This window comes from Mobula hypostoma, chromosome 24 (genome assembly GCF_963921235.1).
Source record: "Mobula hypostoma chromosome 24, sMobHyp1.1, whole genome shotgun sequence".
NCBI lineage: Eukaryota > Metazoa > Chordata > Chondrichthyes > Myliobatiformes > Myliobatidae > Mobula > Mobula hypostoma.
Window position 1 is genome coordinate 10208235 of NC_086120.1, and position 20007 is coordinate 10228241.

Below are 20007 nucleotides of genomic sequence, written 5' to 3' on the forward strand. Positions count from 1 at the left end.
ATCAGCAATCAACTTGTGTTCATTACATATATGAGATCGCTTCTTAGAAGTGTCTGTGGTGCACAGAGACCTGTGCATTGCTTGGGAACCTTCCAGCGTCTTGTGGAATTTTCCATTTATGATGCTATGTCGGAGTTCCAAAAAAAATTCGGATTTTTGAATTTTGGATAAGTGGTACTCAGCCTGTGTTTTAAGATTGGTTGGCTGTACGTTGTCCATAGACCTTGTGTTCTTTTTGTTGTCACTTGTGAATAGAATAGGTCAATACAGCTGGTGGATGAATTGTAGTGTCTGTATTTTATCTTTGGGCTGCTTTTCACTTTTACCTGTTTCTGCCTGACAAGTTAACAGACTTCCCTGTGAGCAACAGCACAGGATGTGGATAATTTATTCTGTTCTCTTGGCGTCAGAGCTCACTTACTGAATGTTTTCCCCATGACCAAGTAGATTTTAAATTGCATGTCATTGCATGAGATTATAGTTGCAAAGTTATATTGTAAGTTCTTCTTTTGATACTTAAATTATATCTTTGTTTTTAAAGCCTGAAAGAGAAAATTCTCAGGGCATTTCCATAGCCGAAGGAAGCTCCAGCTCGATGGTTGCCAAGGTTGGACAAAAGACAAAACCAATCATCCCCGAAATGTGTTTTACATCAGGTGGAGAAAACACAGAGCCTTTACCTACAAACTCTTACATTGGGGAAGATGGGACCAGCTTGCTCATTTCCTGTGCAAAATGCTGTCTACAGGTTCATGCTAGTAAGTATCTCATTTACCCAGCAAACATAACTTTCAAGTGTAAAAGTCCTGAAAGCTTTCCATTTTGTGTTAATCCATGTAATAATGACAAATGTCTTCCAAATGAAAATTCTGTTTGAATGTCAACATTTTGAATTGAAAAGTGTAAACAGAGCAATGAAGCATCATTCAAGTAGACTTCATTTAGAGTTGGTATTTAATTTTATTAGGTCTCACCTCCCACAGCATGTAGGAAGTCAGGATTGTGAAGGCAGTACAGGATAATATCAGGGTAGAGCTATAGGGATAGAGGAAATCTACACAACCTTTTGTGCCTACAGTATTTAGATCAAGGTTGTACTTTTGCTCCATGTTGAGTGCTTCCTAAGAACATTTTGTCCAACTCAGTTTTGAAATTTTCAATTGACTGAATAACTTTTTGGAGCAACAAGAACAGATCTCTACCCTGGTGTAAAGAATTGTTTCCTGACATTATCCTGATCTTCTCAGACTGTCCTGCCTTGCTCTCCTGGACATGATTTTGCTATACTTACCCTATGAATTATTAATAATTTGATTACCAATTTGTGTGCTAGGAATTAAAAAAATGTGGGACTACAATGTTTGATTATGAATTCTGTCTCATCATTTGATTATTTCAGTCCAAGCATCATTCATCATTCTAGTAGATCTGTACTCCACCCTTTCTAATTCATTATGCCAGATTGGATGCTGTTGATGTGGGTTATAACCATGTCCTGATAAAGCTGAAGCACAAATTTCACTTATAATGCAATTTGCTTCGGATAAAGTTAGCGTTCCATTAGCCTTTCTAACCTTTTGTTTACCATGCACTAGCCTTTTGTGTTTCTGTGCACAAGCATCTAAGTATCAATGATCCTCTACAATTTCTAATCTTGCCATTTGGAAATGTTTTGGTCTATATATGCTGGAGTCCAAAACGTATGTTGTTACATTTCACCACAATCTGCCAGTTTTTATTTGTAATTATGGTGATCAATTCCTGTCTGATTTCTACTTTACTCGTCAATTACTAATTTGTACCTAAATTTCCAAAACAGCAAATTGCACAGTGCATCACATTCTACAGAGTTTCTGCTTTCCTTAGTTTTATACCTTAATTTCTTGTCTTTTTTATTCTTTGGCACTCTGGTCCCATGTATACTAGGGATTTCAGTATAAGGAGAGATTGAAGAATTGAAATTTCTTTCCTTAGTGCAGAACCTGTTGAGAGGTTTCATAAGTGTTCAAAATTATGAAAGGTTTTTATTTTTTAAATATTGTTTCCAGTGGTAAGAGATCCAGTCCCACAGATTTAAGATAATTGATGAAGGGGAGTTACTAATCTGTGATTTTGTAACTGAAAAGGTAATAGAGGCAGGTTCTGTGGTAACTGTCAAAAGGGAATTAGAGGTACTGTACTAAGAGGAAAGATTTACAGGGCTTTGTGTGTAAATAAATAAATACATAATAGTAGAAGAAATAAAGCTAATTAGATAGTGTGTGAGCCAGACTAAGCTCAGTAGTATTCTATGTTATCAGATTTTATTAAAACTTTTGAGTACAATAGTATTGAAGAATCATTTTGAGCTATCATCTTAGACTTCTGTGCTTCTTGCTTTACTGTGACACTGACCACCAATCATTCATAGAAAATTTGAGATTCTGCTCTTTGAAGTGTTGATTGGCAGCATTCCTCATTATTCCAATCAAACCTTTTCCATGGGCAGATGATGTTTATCTATTTAATTTGCTAACATCTTTTTCATATTCACCCATTAATTCAACGCTTTAAGGGTCTTGTGTACATTGACAGGCTTTTTAAGCAACTATGGTGATTATTTCCCATTGGAAATGGTTACCAATTTGTTTTTACATTTTCCAAAACACCAGAGTCCTTACTACGGAATTTCTGGTTTCCAAATATACATCTCATGTTGATAACTCATTAGCTGTTCTTCATAAATTGAATGTTTCATAGATTTTAAAAAGTTATAGAATGTAGAAGAGGCTGATATTGAATATCTATGAAAATAAAATATACCCACATATCAATTTTTAAACAAACTTTTATTTCCAGATTATTGAAATCTTTTTTTGTATATTTTCATTATTTGGAATGTCTTTTTTTTTGTATTCATTATTTGGAATGTGGTAAACCTTAGCAATGTATTCCTAATTAAACGAGGGAGTCAACCACCGTCTTGAATTGCTGCAGTTCCTCTGTTCCATGCATTTCCAGTTTGCTGTTGAGTAGGGAGTTCAAAGATTGAGAGCCAGTAAAAATGAAGAATCAATGACGTATTTTTAGTGTGGTATGTCACTTGGAGGAGAGTGTGCATTTTGTGTTCTTTTGTGCCTTGTGCCTTGCCTTGCCCAGTTTGGTGATGGAAGTCGTGAGTTGGGAGGAGCTTGTTGGAATAGTTTAGGCAAGTAACTATGATAGATTTCGTAGATGCTACAAACTGTAGCCACCATGTGCTGCTGGTGTCAGGAATAAATGTTTAGTGGTGGATGGTACTGTTTTGATTTAGATGACTTTGAATGTTTTGAATATTGTTGGTATTGAACTCATTTAAACAGGTAGAGAGTATTCCCTCATGCTACTAATGTGGCACAAGTATAATAAAAGGGCTTGAGATTTCAGGAGGTGAGTTGCTCTTTGCATATTAGAAAAATGAGATCAGATGAAGGCCATTCTGTGTGCTGAGCCAGCTCATCTATCATCACTATCACTAAAATGAGAATAAATTAGTAGAACCCTTTATTTCAATATCATATTCCTGCTCTCTATAATCATTCCCTTGATGACTTTTGTATGTAAAAATCTATTTTCTCTTTAATATATTTAGTGTCTTTCTCTCCATGGTTCCCTGTTTCAGAGTTCCGAAGGTTCACTGCATTCCAGTGAAAAAATTTCTCCTCATTTAATAATAAATGTCCTGCTCCTATCCTGAGACTGTGACATGGGTTCTAGAACCTGCAGATGGGAAATATCCACCCTGCTTCCAGCCTGTTAGTTGTGTGTTTCAATAATATCTCCTCTCAGTTTTTGAAACAAGTGAATACAGACCAAGGTGACCCAGTTTCTCCTCACATATAATCCTAGTAATCAGTCTGGTGAACTGTCATTGCACTTATCAATGGAAAGAGGATCAATTCTTTGGATAAGGAGACTAAAAACACAACATAATTCTTCAGATATCCTCTCACCAAGGTCCTGTATCATTATTGAAAGACATCCTTGTTCCTATTGAAGGTGACCGTAAAGGCCAACATATAATTTGTCTAACTGCTTACTGAACCCGAATGTTTACTTTTAGTAACTGGTGTACAAGGAAAACCAGATCTCTTTGTGCACCTACATTTCCCAATCTATCTCCACATTGGAAAAATCAAAGTAAGTTTGTGAAACATGATTTTCCTTTTTCAATCCATGTGACTTGGTCTTATTCCATTAGTTATCAAACATAGGTAGTTAAGTTCACTCTTACTGACGAGCATCTAATGCCATAAAATGCCTGACAATGGCCTTGTCAATAACCAGAACAAGATAGTTATGATTGTTTGAGATTGATCTTCCCAAATTCCAGAATGTCACTACAGAGAAATGTCCTTGGCCAAGCTGTTGTTGATCAGTTATCCCAACTGTAGGATATTGCTACAGAATACTGTCCTTGGTCTAACACTCCTTAGCTGCTTCATCAAAAATCTTCCTTCCATCCTAAGGTGAAAACTGAGGATCTTGCTCATTTCCATTTGGAACTCCTCAACAAATGAAGCAGCCAACAAGCATGCATTCGAACCTGGACAATATTCAGTCAGGCAATGAAGAGTGGTAGTTAACATACACAACATTTGGTGATGATTGAAAATGGATTGCTTGAGGAGTAACTAGATAGATTGGATTTGATTTACTCATTGGAAATTTGGGCAGTTTCTACTTTATCTGCATCCTCTCATGTGTTGTTTAACTGTTTATTATCTGTTGCAGAGCTAGGAATAATTAATGACAAATTAACCAGCAAGCATCATATTTCTTATGGAATGTGCTAGATGGGAATGCTAAAGAAGAGCAAGTTGTCCTTGCACAATGTGTGCTGTGTACGTTTTATCAATGATCAATCCCATAATATTCCAGTGCACCATTATCTTATGCAACACCTGTCTGTTATTTGCACCTAATAGGTTTGTAGAGCATATAGAATTGCTAGCATGCACATTTTTTTAGCTGTATTTCAATGGCTGCCTGCTTTATGTACTTCGGTGTTCTATCACACTTTTTTGTCTACTTACTGCAGCAATTTTAGATGGCTCACTACAAACAAATCAGATATACAATTTCACTGGGAAATATGCATATTCATTATTGTGGCAGGAAAAATAATATGAATTATTGGGTATCTGCACATCTTTAGATATATATTTGATTTATTCAGGCTTTTCCAGAGACTGTTATATATTTAAATAGGGAGAATTACATCAATTGTAGTCGTCATCAGCCTTTCAGTGAATACTAGACATAAGAATGTTACTGTTACTTCACAATTATTTGATATCCTTTAAATGCAAGCTTACATAAATCTGATGCAAATATATCTGCTAACATAAATTACTTACTTCACAGTGGTGCAGTCAAATATGTATGTAAAGTATGTATGTGTGGTTGAGAGTATTCTGACAGGTTGTCTCACAGCCTAGTAAGGAGACTCCAAAGCACAAGATTGCAAGAGGCAACGGAGCATTGTCAACACAGCCAGCTCCATACAGGTACAATTCTTCCCACTTTCAGGAACACCTTAAAGAGCTTCATAAATTCAGCATCCATCACTAAGGATCCTCGCCATCTGCAACATGCCCTCTTCTTGTAATTACAGGAGTCTGCAGATTCAAAAGCTTCAGAACACCTTTTCTCTTCCATGTCAGGTTATTGAATGGGTTATGAGCACTATCCAGTTATTCCTTTTTTTTCACTATTTACTTAATTTGCAATTTTTAGTAATTTTTATCTATTGCTTTATGCTGCTGCTGCAAAACAATTAATTTCACGGCAGATGTTAGTTATAATGAACATGATTTTGACTCTGAGAAGACCAGAAGACACAGGAGCAGAATTAGGTAATTGAACCCATGGAATCTGCTCCACAATTTGATCATGGCTGATTTATTTAAGGAATAATAAAGCTAAACGAAACCAGTATATGTAGGAAGTGAATAGCAGACTGTTGGACATTTGGGGAAGTGAGAATGTTTCCTGGGTCAAGTGGGATGATTCCTCTGAATTCATTTTCACTGGTTAAGTTATGTTATTTTTAAGTCTGAAAATTTCACGAACTTATTGAGTTAAGGGCAGAAAAGCAATAACATACGTAATCTGATCCCTCCTGAATTCCTGGGATTCACAGCCAATAACGTTTTTAAATTAAAGTTGTTCCTATCAAACTGGCAAGCACAGAAGGTTCCAGAAACAGTAAATTAGATAAGTAACTTGCCTTTTATAATCACCCAGATGATCCCACCAATTAGGACACAACTAACTGAACAAGCAGGCAAATCTAATGAACCAGCTGAGAAGATGATGTTTCCGACATCGTTGCAACACTTCAGTCAGCACAGCCCCTAACCACTCAGACAGACGCACATGCACTTGCACACACTCTGCAACCCCCCACCCTACCTCCCCTCTGGCTGGTCCGTTCTCAATTTGTCCCAGGAAAAAGTGCTGTCATTCTATGCAGTTGTCTGTTCCACTCAGCATGTTTGCCAGGTCATTCTCTAAACACTATACCAGATATTAGCTACATCCACAATTCAATCTCTAGATAAATTAGAAAACTCCAGATCTGAGATGTCATTGAGTCATAGAAAAGTACAGCTCAGAAACAGGCCCTTCAGCCCATCTAGTCTGTGCCGAACCATTTAAACTACCAAGTCCCATCAACCTGCACCTGGACCACAGGCCTCCATACCCCTACCATCCACGTACTTGTCCAAATTTCTTTTAAATGTTGAAACTGAGCTTGCAGCTCGTTTCACAGTCTCACATTGCACCTTTGTGTTCCCCTTAAACTTTCACCCTTAACACATGACCTTTAGTTGTAGTCCTACCCAACCTCAGTGGAAAAAGCCTGCTTGCATTTACCCTATCTATACCCCTCATAATTTTGTATATCTCTATCAAATCTTCCCTCAGTCTTTTGTGCTCCAGTGAATAAAGTCCTCATCTATTCAGTCTTCCCTTATAACTCGCGTCCTCCTTGTAAATTTCCTCTGTATCTTTCAACCTTATTTACATCTTCCCTGCAGGTAGGTAACCTAAACTGCACACAATACTCCAAATTAGCCTTCACAAATGTCATGTACAACTTCAACATAACATCCCATCTCCTGTACTCAGTACTTTGATTTATGAAGGCCAATATGCCAAAAGCTTTCTTTACAACCTTATCTGTCTGTGCCACCACTTTCAATGGATTATTGATCTGTATTCTGAGATCCTTTTTTGCTACCGCACTCCCCAGTATCCTACTGTTCACTGTGTAGGACCTATCCTGGTTGGTCCTACCAAAGTGCAACACCTTGCACTTGTTTGCTTTGAAGTCCATCTACCATTTTTGAGGCCATTTTTCCACCTGGTCCAGATCCCGCTGCCAGCTCTGATAGTCTTTCTCGCTGTCCATTACACCCCCAGTATTGGTGTCATCTGCAAATTTGCTGATCCATTTTATCCACATTATCATCCAGATTATTGATATAGATGACGAATAATAGTGGACCCATCACCAATCCCTGTGGTACTCCAGTAGTCACAGGCCTCTAGTCAGAGAGACAACCATCTACTACCACTCTCTAGTGTCTCCCACAAAACCAGGGTCTAATCCAGGATTCCCAGGACTCCTTGCTGAATGGTATTGGTAAAATTAAAAAGGTTGGAACCCCGGTCTAATCCAATTTACTACGTCATTTTGTATGCAAAGCGACTGAGCCCTGACCAACCTCCTGTGCGGGACCTTGTCAAACGCCTTGCTAATATCCACTGTTTTGTCCTCATTAACTTTCCTGGTAATTTCCTCAAAAAAAACACTTTAAGATTGGTTTGACACAACCTACCATGCACAAAGCCATGTTGACTCTCCCTAATCAGTCCCTGTCTATCCAAATACTTGTATATTCAGTCCCTAAGAGTACCTTTCAATAACTATCCCACTAGTGATGTCAGGCTTATCTGCCTATAATGTCTTAGTTTATTTTTGGAACCTTTCTTAAACAGTTGAACAATATTAGCTACCCTTCAATCCTCTGGTACCTCACTTGTTGCTAAGGATCATTTAAGTATCTCTGCTAGGGCCCCTGCAATTTCTGCACTTTCCTCCCACAGGTCTGGGGATTTATCCAACCTGATTTGCCTCAGGACAGCAAACACCTTCTCCTCTGTGAGCTGTATTGTATCCATGACCTCACTGCTGCTTTGACTGTGTGTCCATCTCCTAAGTAAAGACAGATGCAAAAAATTCATTTAAGATCTCCCCCACCTCTTTTGACTCCACACATAGATTACCATTCTAATCCTCCAGAGGGCTAATTTTGTTGCTCTCAATCCTTTTATTCTTAACATATCTGTAGAATACCTTGGGATTCTCCTTCACCTTGTCTGCTAGGGCAACCTCAAGCTGCCTTTTAGACCTAATTTTTTTCTTAAGTGTTCTCTTGCATTTCTTGTACTCAATAAGTACCTCATGTATTCCTACCTGCCTATACCTGCTACACAATTCCTTTTTTTTTCTTAACCAAGCCCTCAGTATCGCTGGAAAACCAAGGTTCCCTAAACCTGTTATCATTACTTTTTATTCTGACAGGCACATACACACTTTGTACTCTCAAAATATCACTTTTTAAGGCTTCTCACTTACCAAGTAAGCGCTCCAGGGTTGTTTTGAGGTGACAGACTGGCAGGCACTCTGTGAGCCACATGGAGAGGATATTGATGGGCTCACAGAGTGCATCGCTGATTACATCAACTTCTGTGTGGACTGCAACGTTCCAACAAGAGCTGTCCTTTGTTATTCAAATAACAAGCCATGGGTAACAAAGGACATTAAGGACATCCTGAATGCTAAAAAGAGGGTGTTTTGATATGGAAATAGGGAGGAGCTGAGGGCAGTACAGAGGGACCTGAAAGCCAGGATTAGGGAGGCTAAAGGCAGGTACAGGAGGAAGCTTGAGTGGAAACTCCAGCAGAACAACATGAGAGAGATCTGGAGTGGGATGAGGACCATCACTGGGTTCCGGCAAACTAGCAACAGAGGAGCAGAAGGCAGTGTGGACAGGGCCAACGAACTTAACCTGTCCTTTAACAGATTTGACATTGTGGCCCCTGCCCATCCCCCACATGAGTCATCTGTTGTCGGCCCCCAACCAACACATATTCCACTCTCCATCCTACCCCTCCTCACAGTCCCCCACCCTGCTCTCGTGACTATACCCCTTCCCCACACGAAACCACCACGGTGGGCTTCACAGCTGAACAGGTGAGAAGACAGCTGAAATGTCTCAACCCAAGCAAGGCTGCAGGACTGGATGGTGTCAGTACCAGCGTGTTCAAAGCCTGTGCCCCTCAGCTTTGTGGAGTACTTTGCCATGTCTTCAACCTGAGCCTGAGGCTCCGGAGGGTTCCTGTGCTGTAGAAGATGTCCTGCCTCGTCCCTGTGCTGAAGACCCCGCGCCCCAGTGGCCTCAATGACTACAGACCGGTGGCATTGACCTCCCACATCATGAAGACCTTGGAGAGACTCGTTCCAGAGCTGCTCCAGCCTATGGTCAGGCCACACTTAGATCCCCTCCAGTTCACCTACCAGCCCCAACTAGGAGTTGAGGATGCCATCGTCTACCTGCTGAACCATGTCTGGACAAGCCAGCGAGCGCATGTTTTTTGACTTCTCCAGTGTGTTCAACACCATTCGCCCTGCTCTGCTGGGGGAGAAGCTGACGGCGATGCAGGTGGATGCTTTCCTGGTGTCATGGATTCTTGATTACCTGACTGGCTCCACAGGGGACTGTCTTGTCTCCCTTTCTCTTCACCATTTACACCTCGGACTTCAACTACTGCACAGAGTCTTGTCATCTTCAGAAGTTTTCTGATGACTCTGCCATAGTTGGATGCATCAGCAAGGGAGATGAGGCTGAGTACAGGGCTATGGTAGGAAACTTTGTCACATGGTGTGAGCAGAATTATCTGCAGCTTAATGTGAAGAAGACTAAGGAGCTGGTGGTAGACCTGAGGAGAGCTGAGGTCTGGTGACCCCTGTTTCCATCCAGGGGGTCAGTGTAGACATGGTGGAGGATTACAAATACCTGGGGATACGAATTGACAATAAACTGGACTGGTTAAAGAACACTGAGGTTGTCTACAAGAAGGGTCAGAGCCATCTCTATTTCCTGAGGAGGCGTGAGGTCCTTTAACATCTGCCGTACGATGCTGAGAATGTTCTACGAGTCTGTGGTGGCCAGTGCGATCATGTTTGCTGTTGTGTGCTGGGGCAGCAGGCTGAGGGTAGCAGACACCAACAGAATCAACAAACTCATTCGTAAAGCCAGTGATGTTGTGGGGATAGAACTGGACTCTCTGACGGTGGTGTCTGAAAAGAGGATGCTGTCCAAGTTGCATGCCATCTTGGACAATGTCTCCCATCCACTACATAATGTACTGGTTGGGCACAGGAGTATATTCAGCCAGAGACTCATTCCACTGAGATGCAACACAGAGCGTCATAGGAAGTCATTCCTGCCTGTGGCCATCAAACTTTACAACTCCTCCCTTGGAGGGTCAGACACCCTGAGCCAATAGGCTGGTCCTGGACTTATTTCCTGGCATAATTTACTATTTAACTATTTATGGTTTTATTACTATTTAATTATTTATGGTGCAACTGTAACGAAAACCAATTTCCCCCGGGATCAATAAAGTGTGACTATGACTAATACTATGACTTAAGTACACCTTTGCCAGAAAACAGATTAAATTGAATTGGATTGAATTGCACTGAATTTAAATTCTAGAACTGGAAGACTGTATCCTTTTTCCATAGATCCTGCCTGGCCTGCTGAGTTCCTCCAGCATTTTGTGTGTGTTAAACAAATTTTATATTTTGTCTAGCTGAGAAAGGCCAGAAGCAAACTTATCAATATAAATTGAATTAAATGGAATAGAAACAGACTGGATATAAATTCCCACCCACGTTTGAACCTATCCTTGCAACAGCGGCTCTCTGGAAGCCTAAGGTTTACCTGTTTCCCAGAAGGGTCATTAGACAATTGTTAAGATTCATTATTTATTTTCCCTGTCAATGCTTCTGTGTTTTATTTAGTAATTGATGAACAACATGTTCTCTGGTGTTCAGATTGAAGGTGGATGTTTGTATGCTGAATTCCTAATGTTACTAAGATCCTTCAAGATAAAAATATTATGCTGGAAGTCTTTGTTTTGTGTGGGAGATGGACGATGAAATTAGCACCCTAATTTGATTCTGCCCATGACAAACTCCTTGATGTAAAATAATACCTTCTGTCTCCCTTGTTAAACATTTATGATGAACTCATTATACTTGTTTTTTTAAAATTAAGTTTAACTTAAATTGGAGAAGTCAGAATTTTATACCTAATGAACAGCGAGAAGAAGCTGTGGAATAGGAGAGGAGGTGTTGTGAACCTTGTGGCAACTCAGTTTTAGTCCAATTTAATCAGTCTGCACATCTATTTTCATTAGTTATTGTGAAGAAGCTTTAATACTCAGATAATTAAGGAAAGTTTGCAGTCAGAATTGAAATGGTAAACGTCTGATCCTGAATTACAGTCACAAGATAGCTTTGAAGTGCATCCACAGTACATTTATCTAGCATTGAGGGTATTCTTTTATGTTTTGCATTATCCCCAAAAGCAAATTAGATCTCTATTTCTACTGGTCATTCCCTGCTTTCTGCTTTGAAGATTAGTTAGAAATTTAAAAAAAACACTTTCAATTAGCCAATTATTGTTTGCTGTTGTTTTTCCTTCACACTGAATCATTGTACTATGAACTACCATGTAGTCTTTCCCAAGATGAATTACATTAAATTTCAAGTTGTGGAGTTAATCATGACAGGGAATCAGATAATTCAAAATTAACATACCAGCCCATTAAATTCTACATTGTCTTGAAATAGATATATAGGAAATAGATGAAAAAAAAGGGCTAACTTAGTCATGGTTGTTTTAATGTTGTGTGTTTGGCAAGAGTCAGCAGTTGAGAGATTACCGTGAATCATAGATTACAGAAAATTTTCATTTAAGTTTTATCTACCTCAACTGCTCTAAGACTTTGAAAACTGGGCATTGGACATTGCTCTTATATCTTGAGTTAAGCTAATAATTCAAAGCACCTTCTTTCAGATGTTCGTGTGTAACATGCAGACATGTCATGGAGCATTTTATGACAAGTGTTTCTTGTGCTTCACATTTTTTGTGACTAAAGTAAAGGCATCCGTTAGTCTTGCGAGACCATGGATATGCGCCTGAAAAGTCTTCACTCTCCAGGGCACAGGCCTGGGCAAGGTTGTATGGAAGACTAGCAGTTGCCCATGCTGCAAGTCTCCCCTCTCCACGACACCAATGTTGTCTAAGGGAAGGGCATTAGGACCCATACAGCTTGGCACCAGTGTCGTTGCAGAGCAATGTGTGATTAAGTGCCTTGCTCAAGGACACAACACGTTCCCTCGGCTGAGGCTCGAACTCACGACCTTCAGGTTGCTAGTCCAATGCCTTAACCACTTGGCCACGTGCCCACACCACGTGTGACTGCTGATCTTCATAAGTTAGTGTATTATGTGTACTACTGTGCTTTATACCCTGGTTTGAAGAAACATTGTTTCGTTATAGGTTATATACATGTATGTAGTTAAATGACAATAAACTTCACGACTTGATTTTCGTGAATCTTCAAGTTCAATTATCATTCAACCATACATGAAAATTGCCAAATGTTCCTCCAGGGCCAAGGTGCAAAACACATTATCCACAGCACATAACAGAAATAACACATATGCTAGCAATTTCAGAGAAAAAAATCATACAATCACAACGGGGGAAAAATAATATAGCTCAAGTTCCTGAGTGGCAAAACTGTAGGCAGTCCTGGTCCAGTTTGTTCTTCCATTGTGTGAACACTGGAGGACAGCACTGGCAGGAGGGGCCCACCCCCAACCTAGTACAGGTTCCACCACACCCTTCAGTGGTTCTCCCACACTGCCTCGGCTCTCTACCCCTGGGTGACTGCAACAGCAGCTGAGGCCCAGTCCTTGCCAGAACCAAGGCCACACAGCTTCCCCTGCTGTCAGTCTCACCAATGAACTAGTGAACCAGCCTTGCAGTATTCTACTTACCAATGTCCAATAGGATCGTGCGATCACAATAAAAATGTCCAAGACAATCATTCACTCTGTTTGTTGGATTGCGCACCGCCTGGGCACAACAGTGCTCAACAAGTCCAGACAACAACAATCTTTTGTGCTTTTACACAATCATCTTTTGTGCTTTGCGGTGAAGACCAAACTTCAAGTCAACATTCTGAGGGAGATGAGGATTTTTACTACTACTTGGGTACAGCACTGATTTGAAGATAGGTGAATACATTTGCCAGTATTTCCAACCAGTTGATTTGTTCTTTACAGGTTGCTATGGTATTCGACCAGATTTAGTGAAGGACGGCTGGACCTGTTCGCGATGTACAGCCAATTCTTGGACAGCGGTAAGTGTTTCATACAAAATGCTTCACGGCTGTTTCAAGATAGAGTTCAACAAGTTATCCTGGCTCAAGGGGTTGAATACAGGTAGTGAGAGAAGTGAATGGATAGTTTCACTTGAGTAAGTTTTTAAAAGTTTTGCACTTTGTAATGCAAATTAGAAAGAATGGTGGGATATCCTTCCCAGACAGCTGATTGGTTAACAGCTCTCTCATGGCTCAATTGTCATATCCTATATTATATTTAACAGAAATTTCCTATTTGTGCTAAATTAATTCATCTTGCATGTGATAAGCAATTAGCCTAACCACTCCTAGCAGGAGGAGTAAAAGTAACTTTACTTACAGAACCACAATTAGGAAAAAAAATCATGCTAAGAGAGACATCCAGTGTGACAGGAATAAATTCAGCTGCAGCTGCCCCAATGGATGCCTCTGTCACCATTTGTGTGAATTTGAAAATGAAAAAATCAATACCTGGTGGTTGTATGACTGGAATTTAACCTCTGGATATCTTACTTTGAATGTAGGAACAAGTGTTAAATAATGGCGCACGTAGATGCTAAACTTTGTGAGTGGTAAATCTCTTATAGTGAACTTTTCCAGAAATTGCTTGTCCTTTAAAAATACATTTTTGAGCCTGCATCACCTTTTAAACAAGTCAATTGTGATATCCTCCATAACAGATACCTGACACAATTGTGCTCTGTGAAATGCTATGACCTTTATGAAGCTTACTAAAGAAAAATCCTCCCCAAAGGGAAGATGGACAACAAAGAGAAATATATTTCATGAAGTTTATTAAAGAACAGATCCTCTGCTTCAGGTTCTGAAAGTATGAGAATGATTAAAAAAAAAAGGAAAAGTAGTGGACTGAAACTTTGCATGTGGAGGGAAGAAAGCTAAGTGTGTGGCTAAAATTCAAGCAGTCATTAATATTTTGAACTGATCTTGATAACTTATTTGTTGTGAATCAAGGATATTATTGATGTTAAATCAGTTCCAATCATTATATCATCCTGGTGCAATCACAACAACTTGGCAACAAATACTCTCAAAACTGTGGAGATGCATATTGAGCAACACCCACAAAATGCTGGAGGAACTCCACAGTCCAGGCAGCATCTATGGAAAAAAAGCACAGTCAATGTTTCAGCCTGAAACGTCGACTGTGCTTTTTTTCATAGATGCTGCCTGGCCTGCAGAGTTCCTCCATCATTTTGTGTGTGTCGCTTGGATTTCCAGCAGCTGCAGATTTTCTCTTGTTTGTGAAATGCATATCGACTTCAGGAGAAATGTATCTCCTCTCCACCCACTCATCACAACTCTAAAGTTAACACTGTTTCAACATTCAAATTTCTGGGCATCATTATTTCACAAGACCTCACGTGGGAGAATCATATTTCATTCATTAATAGAAAGGCTTGGTGGAGGATGAACTACTTAACCTAACGGCAGTTAGTAAAATTCATTCTTCCCGGAACATACTGGTGTATTTCTACCCTGCCATCATAGAGTGTGTCCTCACATCAACCTTTACTGACTGTTTTACTGCAGCACCGTCTCACAATATACAAAAACTTCAGTGATCTGTCAGGTCAGCTGAAAAGGTTATTAACTGCAGTCCATCTTCACTGCAAGGTTTTTGTCAACTTTATTCACTGTATACATTTACATAGTCTGAAATTGCTTTGGTGTGGTGGCACAGCATGCAACAAAAACCAACAACATTCGACAATTATAAGAATAAAGAATTATATAAAAAACTTAGAGGTTGAGGTAAAGATATGGAAAAAATGTATGAATAGTTAAATACCAGCATGTACAGTACTGTGCAAAAGTCTCTGTCTCTCTCTCTCTCTCTCTCTCGCTCTCTCTCTGTCTCTCTGTCTTTCTCTCTCTCTCTCTCTCTCTCTCTCTCTCTCTCTCTCTCTCTCTCTCTCTCTCTCTATATATATATATATATATATATATATATATATATATATATAATGTAGTGAGGGTGCTCAAGACTTTTGCACAGTACTTTATCAATGTGGAGCGGAGAGCGAGTTTCTACGTCTGGCGGGATGTTGGGAAGGCGAGCGCAGTGTGCCACAATAGGGACAGGTGGCAGAGAAGGAGTGTGGGTGCAGACACAGCCAGCCCCGAGGCACCAGGCAAGGTCATTTGATTCCAAGTAATTGGTTTATTGATCATTACAGAATGTCTTTCTAGTGCTTCACCACCCTCTCCCATCCCCTTATCCTAACCACGATTACCCTCTCCTTGCTCCCTTCCTACACTCAGTCCACAAGAGACCCATAGCAGAATCAGGTTTATCATCACTCACATATGTCATGAAATTTGTTTTTTGTTGTAGCACCAGTACAGTGCAATACATAAAATTACTGCAGTACTGTGCAAACGTCTTAGGCACCCCTGCTATATACAGTATATGTGCACACTACTGTATTTATAATGTCATTAGCATTATAAAAAATGGTTTAAAGTGTTTACAGTGCAGTGAGGGTGTAATAGATAGAATGGATGAGGACAAAGGAGTGGGCAGGAAAACTGTTGGGGGTACTACCCCCCCCCCCAGCAAACAACCTCTTCCAAAAGCTCCCTTCGGGAAAGTGCTATAAAGCTATTGAAACAAAAGCTTCACGCCATTTAAAAAAATTCTTCCCCCAGGCAGTTAATCTGATTAACCATTCTAGTTAGCCTCCCACTTCCCTGTATCTTTTATAATACTGCTTACATTGTAAATACGTGCTGGTATTCATGCATTTATGCACATTTTCTTCCATATCTGTATTTTAATGTCTAAGTTTATTTAATATAATTCTTTATTCTTATAATTGTTGAATGTTGTTTTAGTTGCATGTTATTGCAGCATACCACAGCGCATTCCTCATTTGTAAATGTATACAGCGAATAAAGTTGATCCTTGATCTTTATATTTTATGTTATTAATAACACTTTCACATGTGAAGGCTTCATCAAAAAATATATAAAATTGGATTCCTTTGGGAACTTCTGATGTCTAGATTATGGATAAATGGTTGAAGTTGTGCAGAATTATTTACAGTATATTACAGCAGTTGAGCTCTTTTGGTGATTTTGTATAACGTGTTGCCAATCCTTAAGACAATCAAAATCATTGAAGTCACAGTCTTTTGGTGGTGCCTTCACAATGTCTGTGGTCAGTGTAATCCAACACAGACTCAAAAATAAACTCTCATTCTTGTTTAATTACTTATATGCTGCCAGTTTCAGATTGTTGGTGACCATTCTCATTCTGAGAAAGCAAAGCTGAGCTGGAAAGTTCATAGTCTGTGTTTGCTTGATGCTGAGTTAAGATTCTGTCCACATATCTGTTGCGTCACTAAAGCCATCTTTTTCTACCTCTATAAAAGTACTCAGATCCATCCCTGCTTCAATTTGATTGCTGTCTAAGTAATTCACTCCTTTGTTATTTATGATTTTTGCTAATCAATACTGTTCTGTCTAGCCATCCATTTAATACTGAGTTTGTATGCATTCAAGCCTCTGCAGCTGCTGTCTCACCTCTGCCCATTTACTGGCTTTAACAGTACCTCAATTTTAAAGTCAGATTTGCACCACCAAACATCATCTACCCCAGTATCACCATATCTGCAAACTCTCCAGCCCTACATACCTCCTAGATTTCTTCACTCCTCCCATTATGCACTCTAGTTGTCTCCCCATCTTCCTTGGTCCACTACTTGGTCTATCACGCTTTCAGCTAGCATGATCCTATGGTCTCAAATTAAGTGCCTTATATTTTGCTTGCCTAAGTGTTTTCTCTTTCCTACTTTTGCAGAACCCACTTCCTTTACTGAGCCTTGTCGTCATCTACCCTACTTCATTCTCAGTCGTGCTTTCTATCTTGTACAATACCAAATAGCATCAATTTTTTGATAATTATTCCATTTATGTCCTTACTTTATATTAGAGAATCTGTATTAATTCATATTGTTGCATAATCATGTATTCTTTCCCTCCAAACACCCCCCATTGCTATTTACTGCTGCTTAAAAGTTGATGTCTCCATGTTGGCTTCCTATTTTTTTTGTGTTGTTAATCGCTAAGAGTCTGCTTTTGTTTGTGCAATGGCTACAGAATTGTGATCAAAATTAACACCATTCAGTATTAAGGAGAAACCTGTAACCAATTTACTTTGAGTCATAGAACAGGTACTTCAGCCAAACTCATCCATGCTGACTGTGTTGCCTAGTGAGCCAGTCCCATCTGCCTGAGTTTGACCCCTAGCCTTCTAAACCTCTTCTATCCATGTACTTATAAGACCATAAGACGACGACATCATCGAAGTGTGTGGGCCATGCCCTGTTTGAGCTTTGACTGCCATGGCCCACACACTCTTGTTTCGGGTCAAGTGGATCAATTCATTGGTATTCAATTCCAGTTCTCTGGCTGCTGTCTCCATCATCATTTGTCTTTGCCTTCCTCTTGCTTTCTTCCCTTCAGTCTTTCCCATAATTACTGTGCATTCTAACTCCTCTTTCCTAATCACATGTCCAATGAAGTTACATTGCCTTTTTATGATCTCGTACATTATTTCTTTTTGTGTTTGCTCTGTTCATGACATCCTCATTAGATATTCGTTTCGTCCATTATATTCCTTGCATCCTCCTCAAAAACCACATCTCTGCTGCTTCAATTTGCTTCCTCATGTTACTAGATATTGTCCAACATTCTGAGCCATATAACATAACTGGATAAACGTAACATTTCAGTATTCTGAGTCGGGTTGTCCTATGTACCATAAGATATAGGAGCAGAATTAGGCTATTTGGCCCTTCGAGTCTGCTCCGCCATTCAATCATGACTGATCCTTTTTTTCCCCCTCCTCAGCCCCACTCCCTGCCCTTCTCCTCATAACCTTTGATGCCATGTCTAATCGAGAACCTATCAAACATTGCCTTAAATACACCCAAGGACCTGGCCTCCACAGCTGCCTTATCTAGATGCCTTCTAAATGTTGCTTATGTGCCTGCCTCAATCCCTATTTCTCGTAGCTCATTCCAGATACGTGCCGCCTTTTGCAAGAAGCAACTGCCCCTGATGTCCCTTGTGGATCTCTTGCCCCTGATATTAAACCTCTGTACTCTCGTTTTTAGCACCCCCTCCCTGGGAAAAAGAAAATGTGTTTTCACTCTGTCGATGCTCCTTATGATCTTTTATACCTTCATCAGTCCCCTCAATCCATGTTCCAGTGATAAAGAGCCAGTCTACACATCCTCTCCTTGTAAGAGTTCCTCTCCCTGTGCCTTCAGCAATGCATCTTTATCCTCCACTTGACATCATTTTATTTTTCATCCACTTATGACTCTGAACAACAACATCCAAAAGTAAAACAAGTTTGATATCAGTAACGAATCATAGAATTTTCCTTGTTTCATGCTTCACTTTTTGGTTCAGTAGACTTTTCAGCATGCACACAAATAGGTGGTTTAATTCTCTTTAACAAATGACAGGATGTTGATAATAGAGGATTAGCCTTTGCGATAGATGTTTAATTTTAAAACCTACATATAACTGCAGTGAAATTGTTTTTTGAATATAAAATGATTGGGATAGTATTGAAAATGGATTATTGTTCCTTAGTGCATTATTTCAACTCATAGATGTCCAGTTTATTTCATATAGTCTGCATTGAAAGATGTTTAGATTTTACCAGCATCAAAAAATTATTAAGAGTAAATCGCAATAAAGTGTTCTGTTCTGATCATTTTGCTTGAAATATGCAGTGAAGAGAAGGCTATCTGACATAGCAACTTTTGCCATTAAGCCACACTCTCAAAGTCATACTAACCAAAATGGTGATGTTATGGTGACAGACATTGGTATGACTGCATCAGTCTTTGGCTTACCAAGAATTGGTCTGAATTGTGCGAGTTGCTTTGTAGGTCATTTCATTCAATTTAAACACCAGTTTGCCCATGTCATGAGGAGATCTTTGGAAGGACAACTGGGTTGAGAATGACTTTGTGATATTTGAATTCAGTGCTTGTTTGATGTCATGTGGCTTTATCCTTTATTAACAATGCAGTTATGAATAGCTTTATAGGAAACTTTAATAGGTAGTGAAGAATCTATCATAGTGCAGCCATTCTGGAGTCACTTGCTGGTCAGACGAGGTAGGGACATTGGTTTTTCTCTCCTGGAGGGCATGAGTGAGCCAGATGGATTTTCACGATAATCCTACAGCTTAATGTTCATTCTTGCTCATATTGCTTTTAACTTTGTTTGTTATTAACTTAATATAAATTGCACTTTAGTCAATAGAAGGATTCTTCAGTTTCAGTCCAAGCTTCTCGATTACTAGGCATGTAACTTAATATTGTGCTGGCACCATATGAGGAAGTATGTCTGTTTGCACCTTTAGCGGCCTCTGTGATCGTCTTTCACAATGTTTGGCTACTGTAAAAAATGAGGCTATGAGAACTA

The 20007-nt window shown here is 39.5% G+C and overlaps 1 protein-coding gene across 2 annotated transcripts in view; it reads left to right on the forward strand.

Moving 5' to 3' along the window:
- kdm4b (lysine (K)-specific demethylase 4B) overlaps nt 1–20007 on the forward strand; it is a 576222-nt gene that overhangs the window by 458227 nt on the left and 97988 nt on the right. For both annotated transcript variants that reach the window (XM_063032523.1, XM_063032524.1), the window contains 2 exons: nt 542–758; nt 13460–13536. In XM_063032523.1, the coding sequence (XP_062888593.1) occupies nt 542–758; nt 13460–13536 (294 nt within the window). The remainder of the gene's footprint in view (nt 1–541; nt 759–13459; nt 13537–20007) is intronic.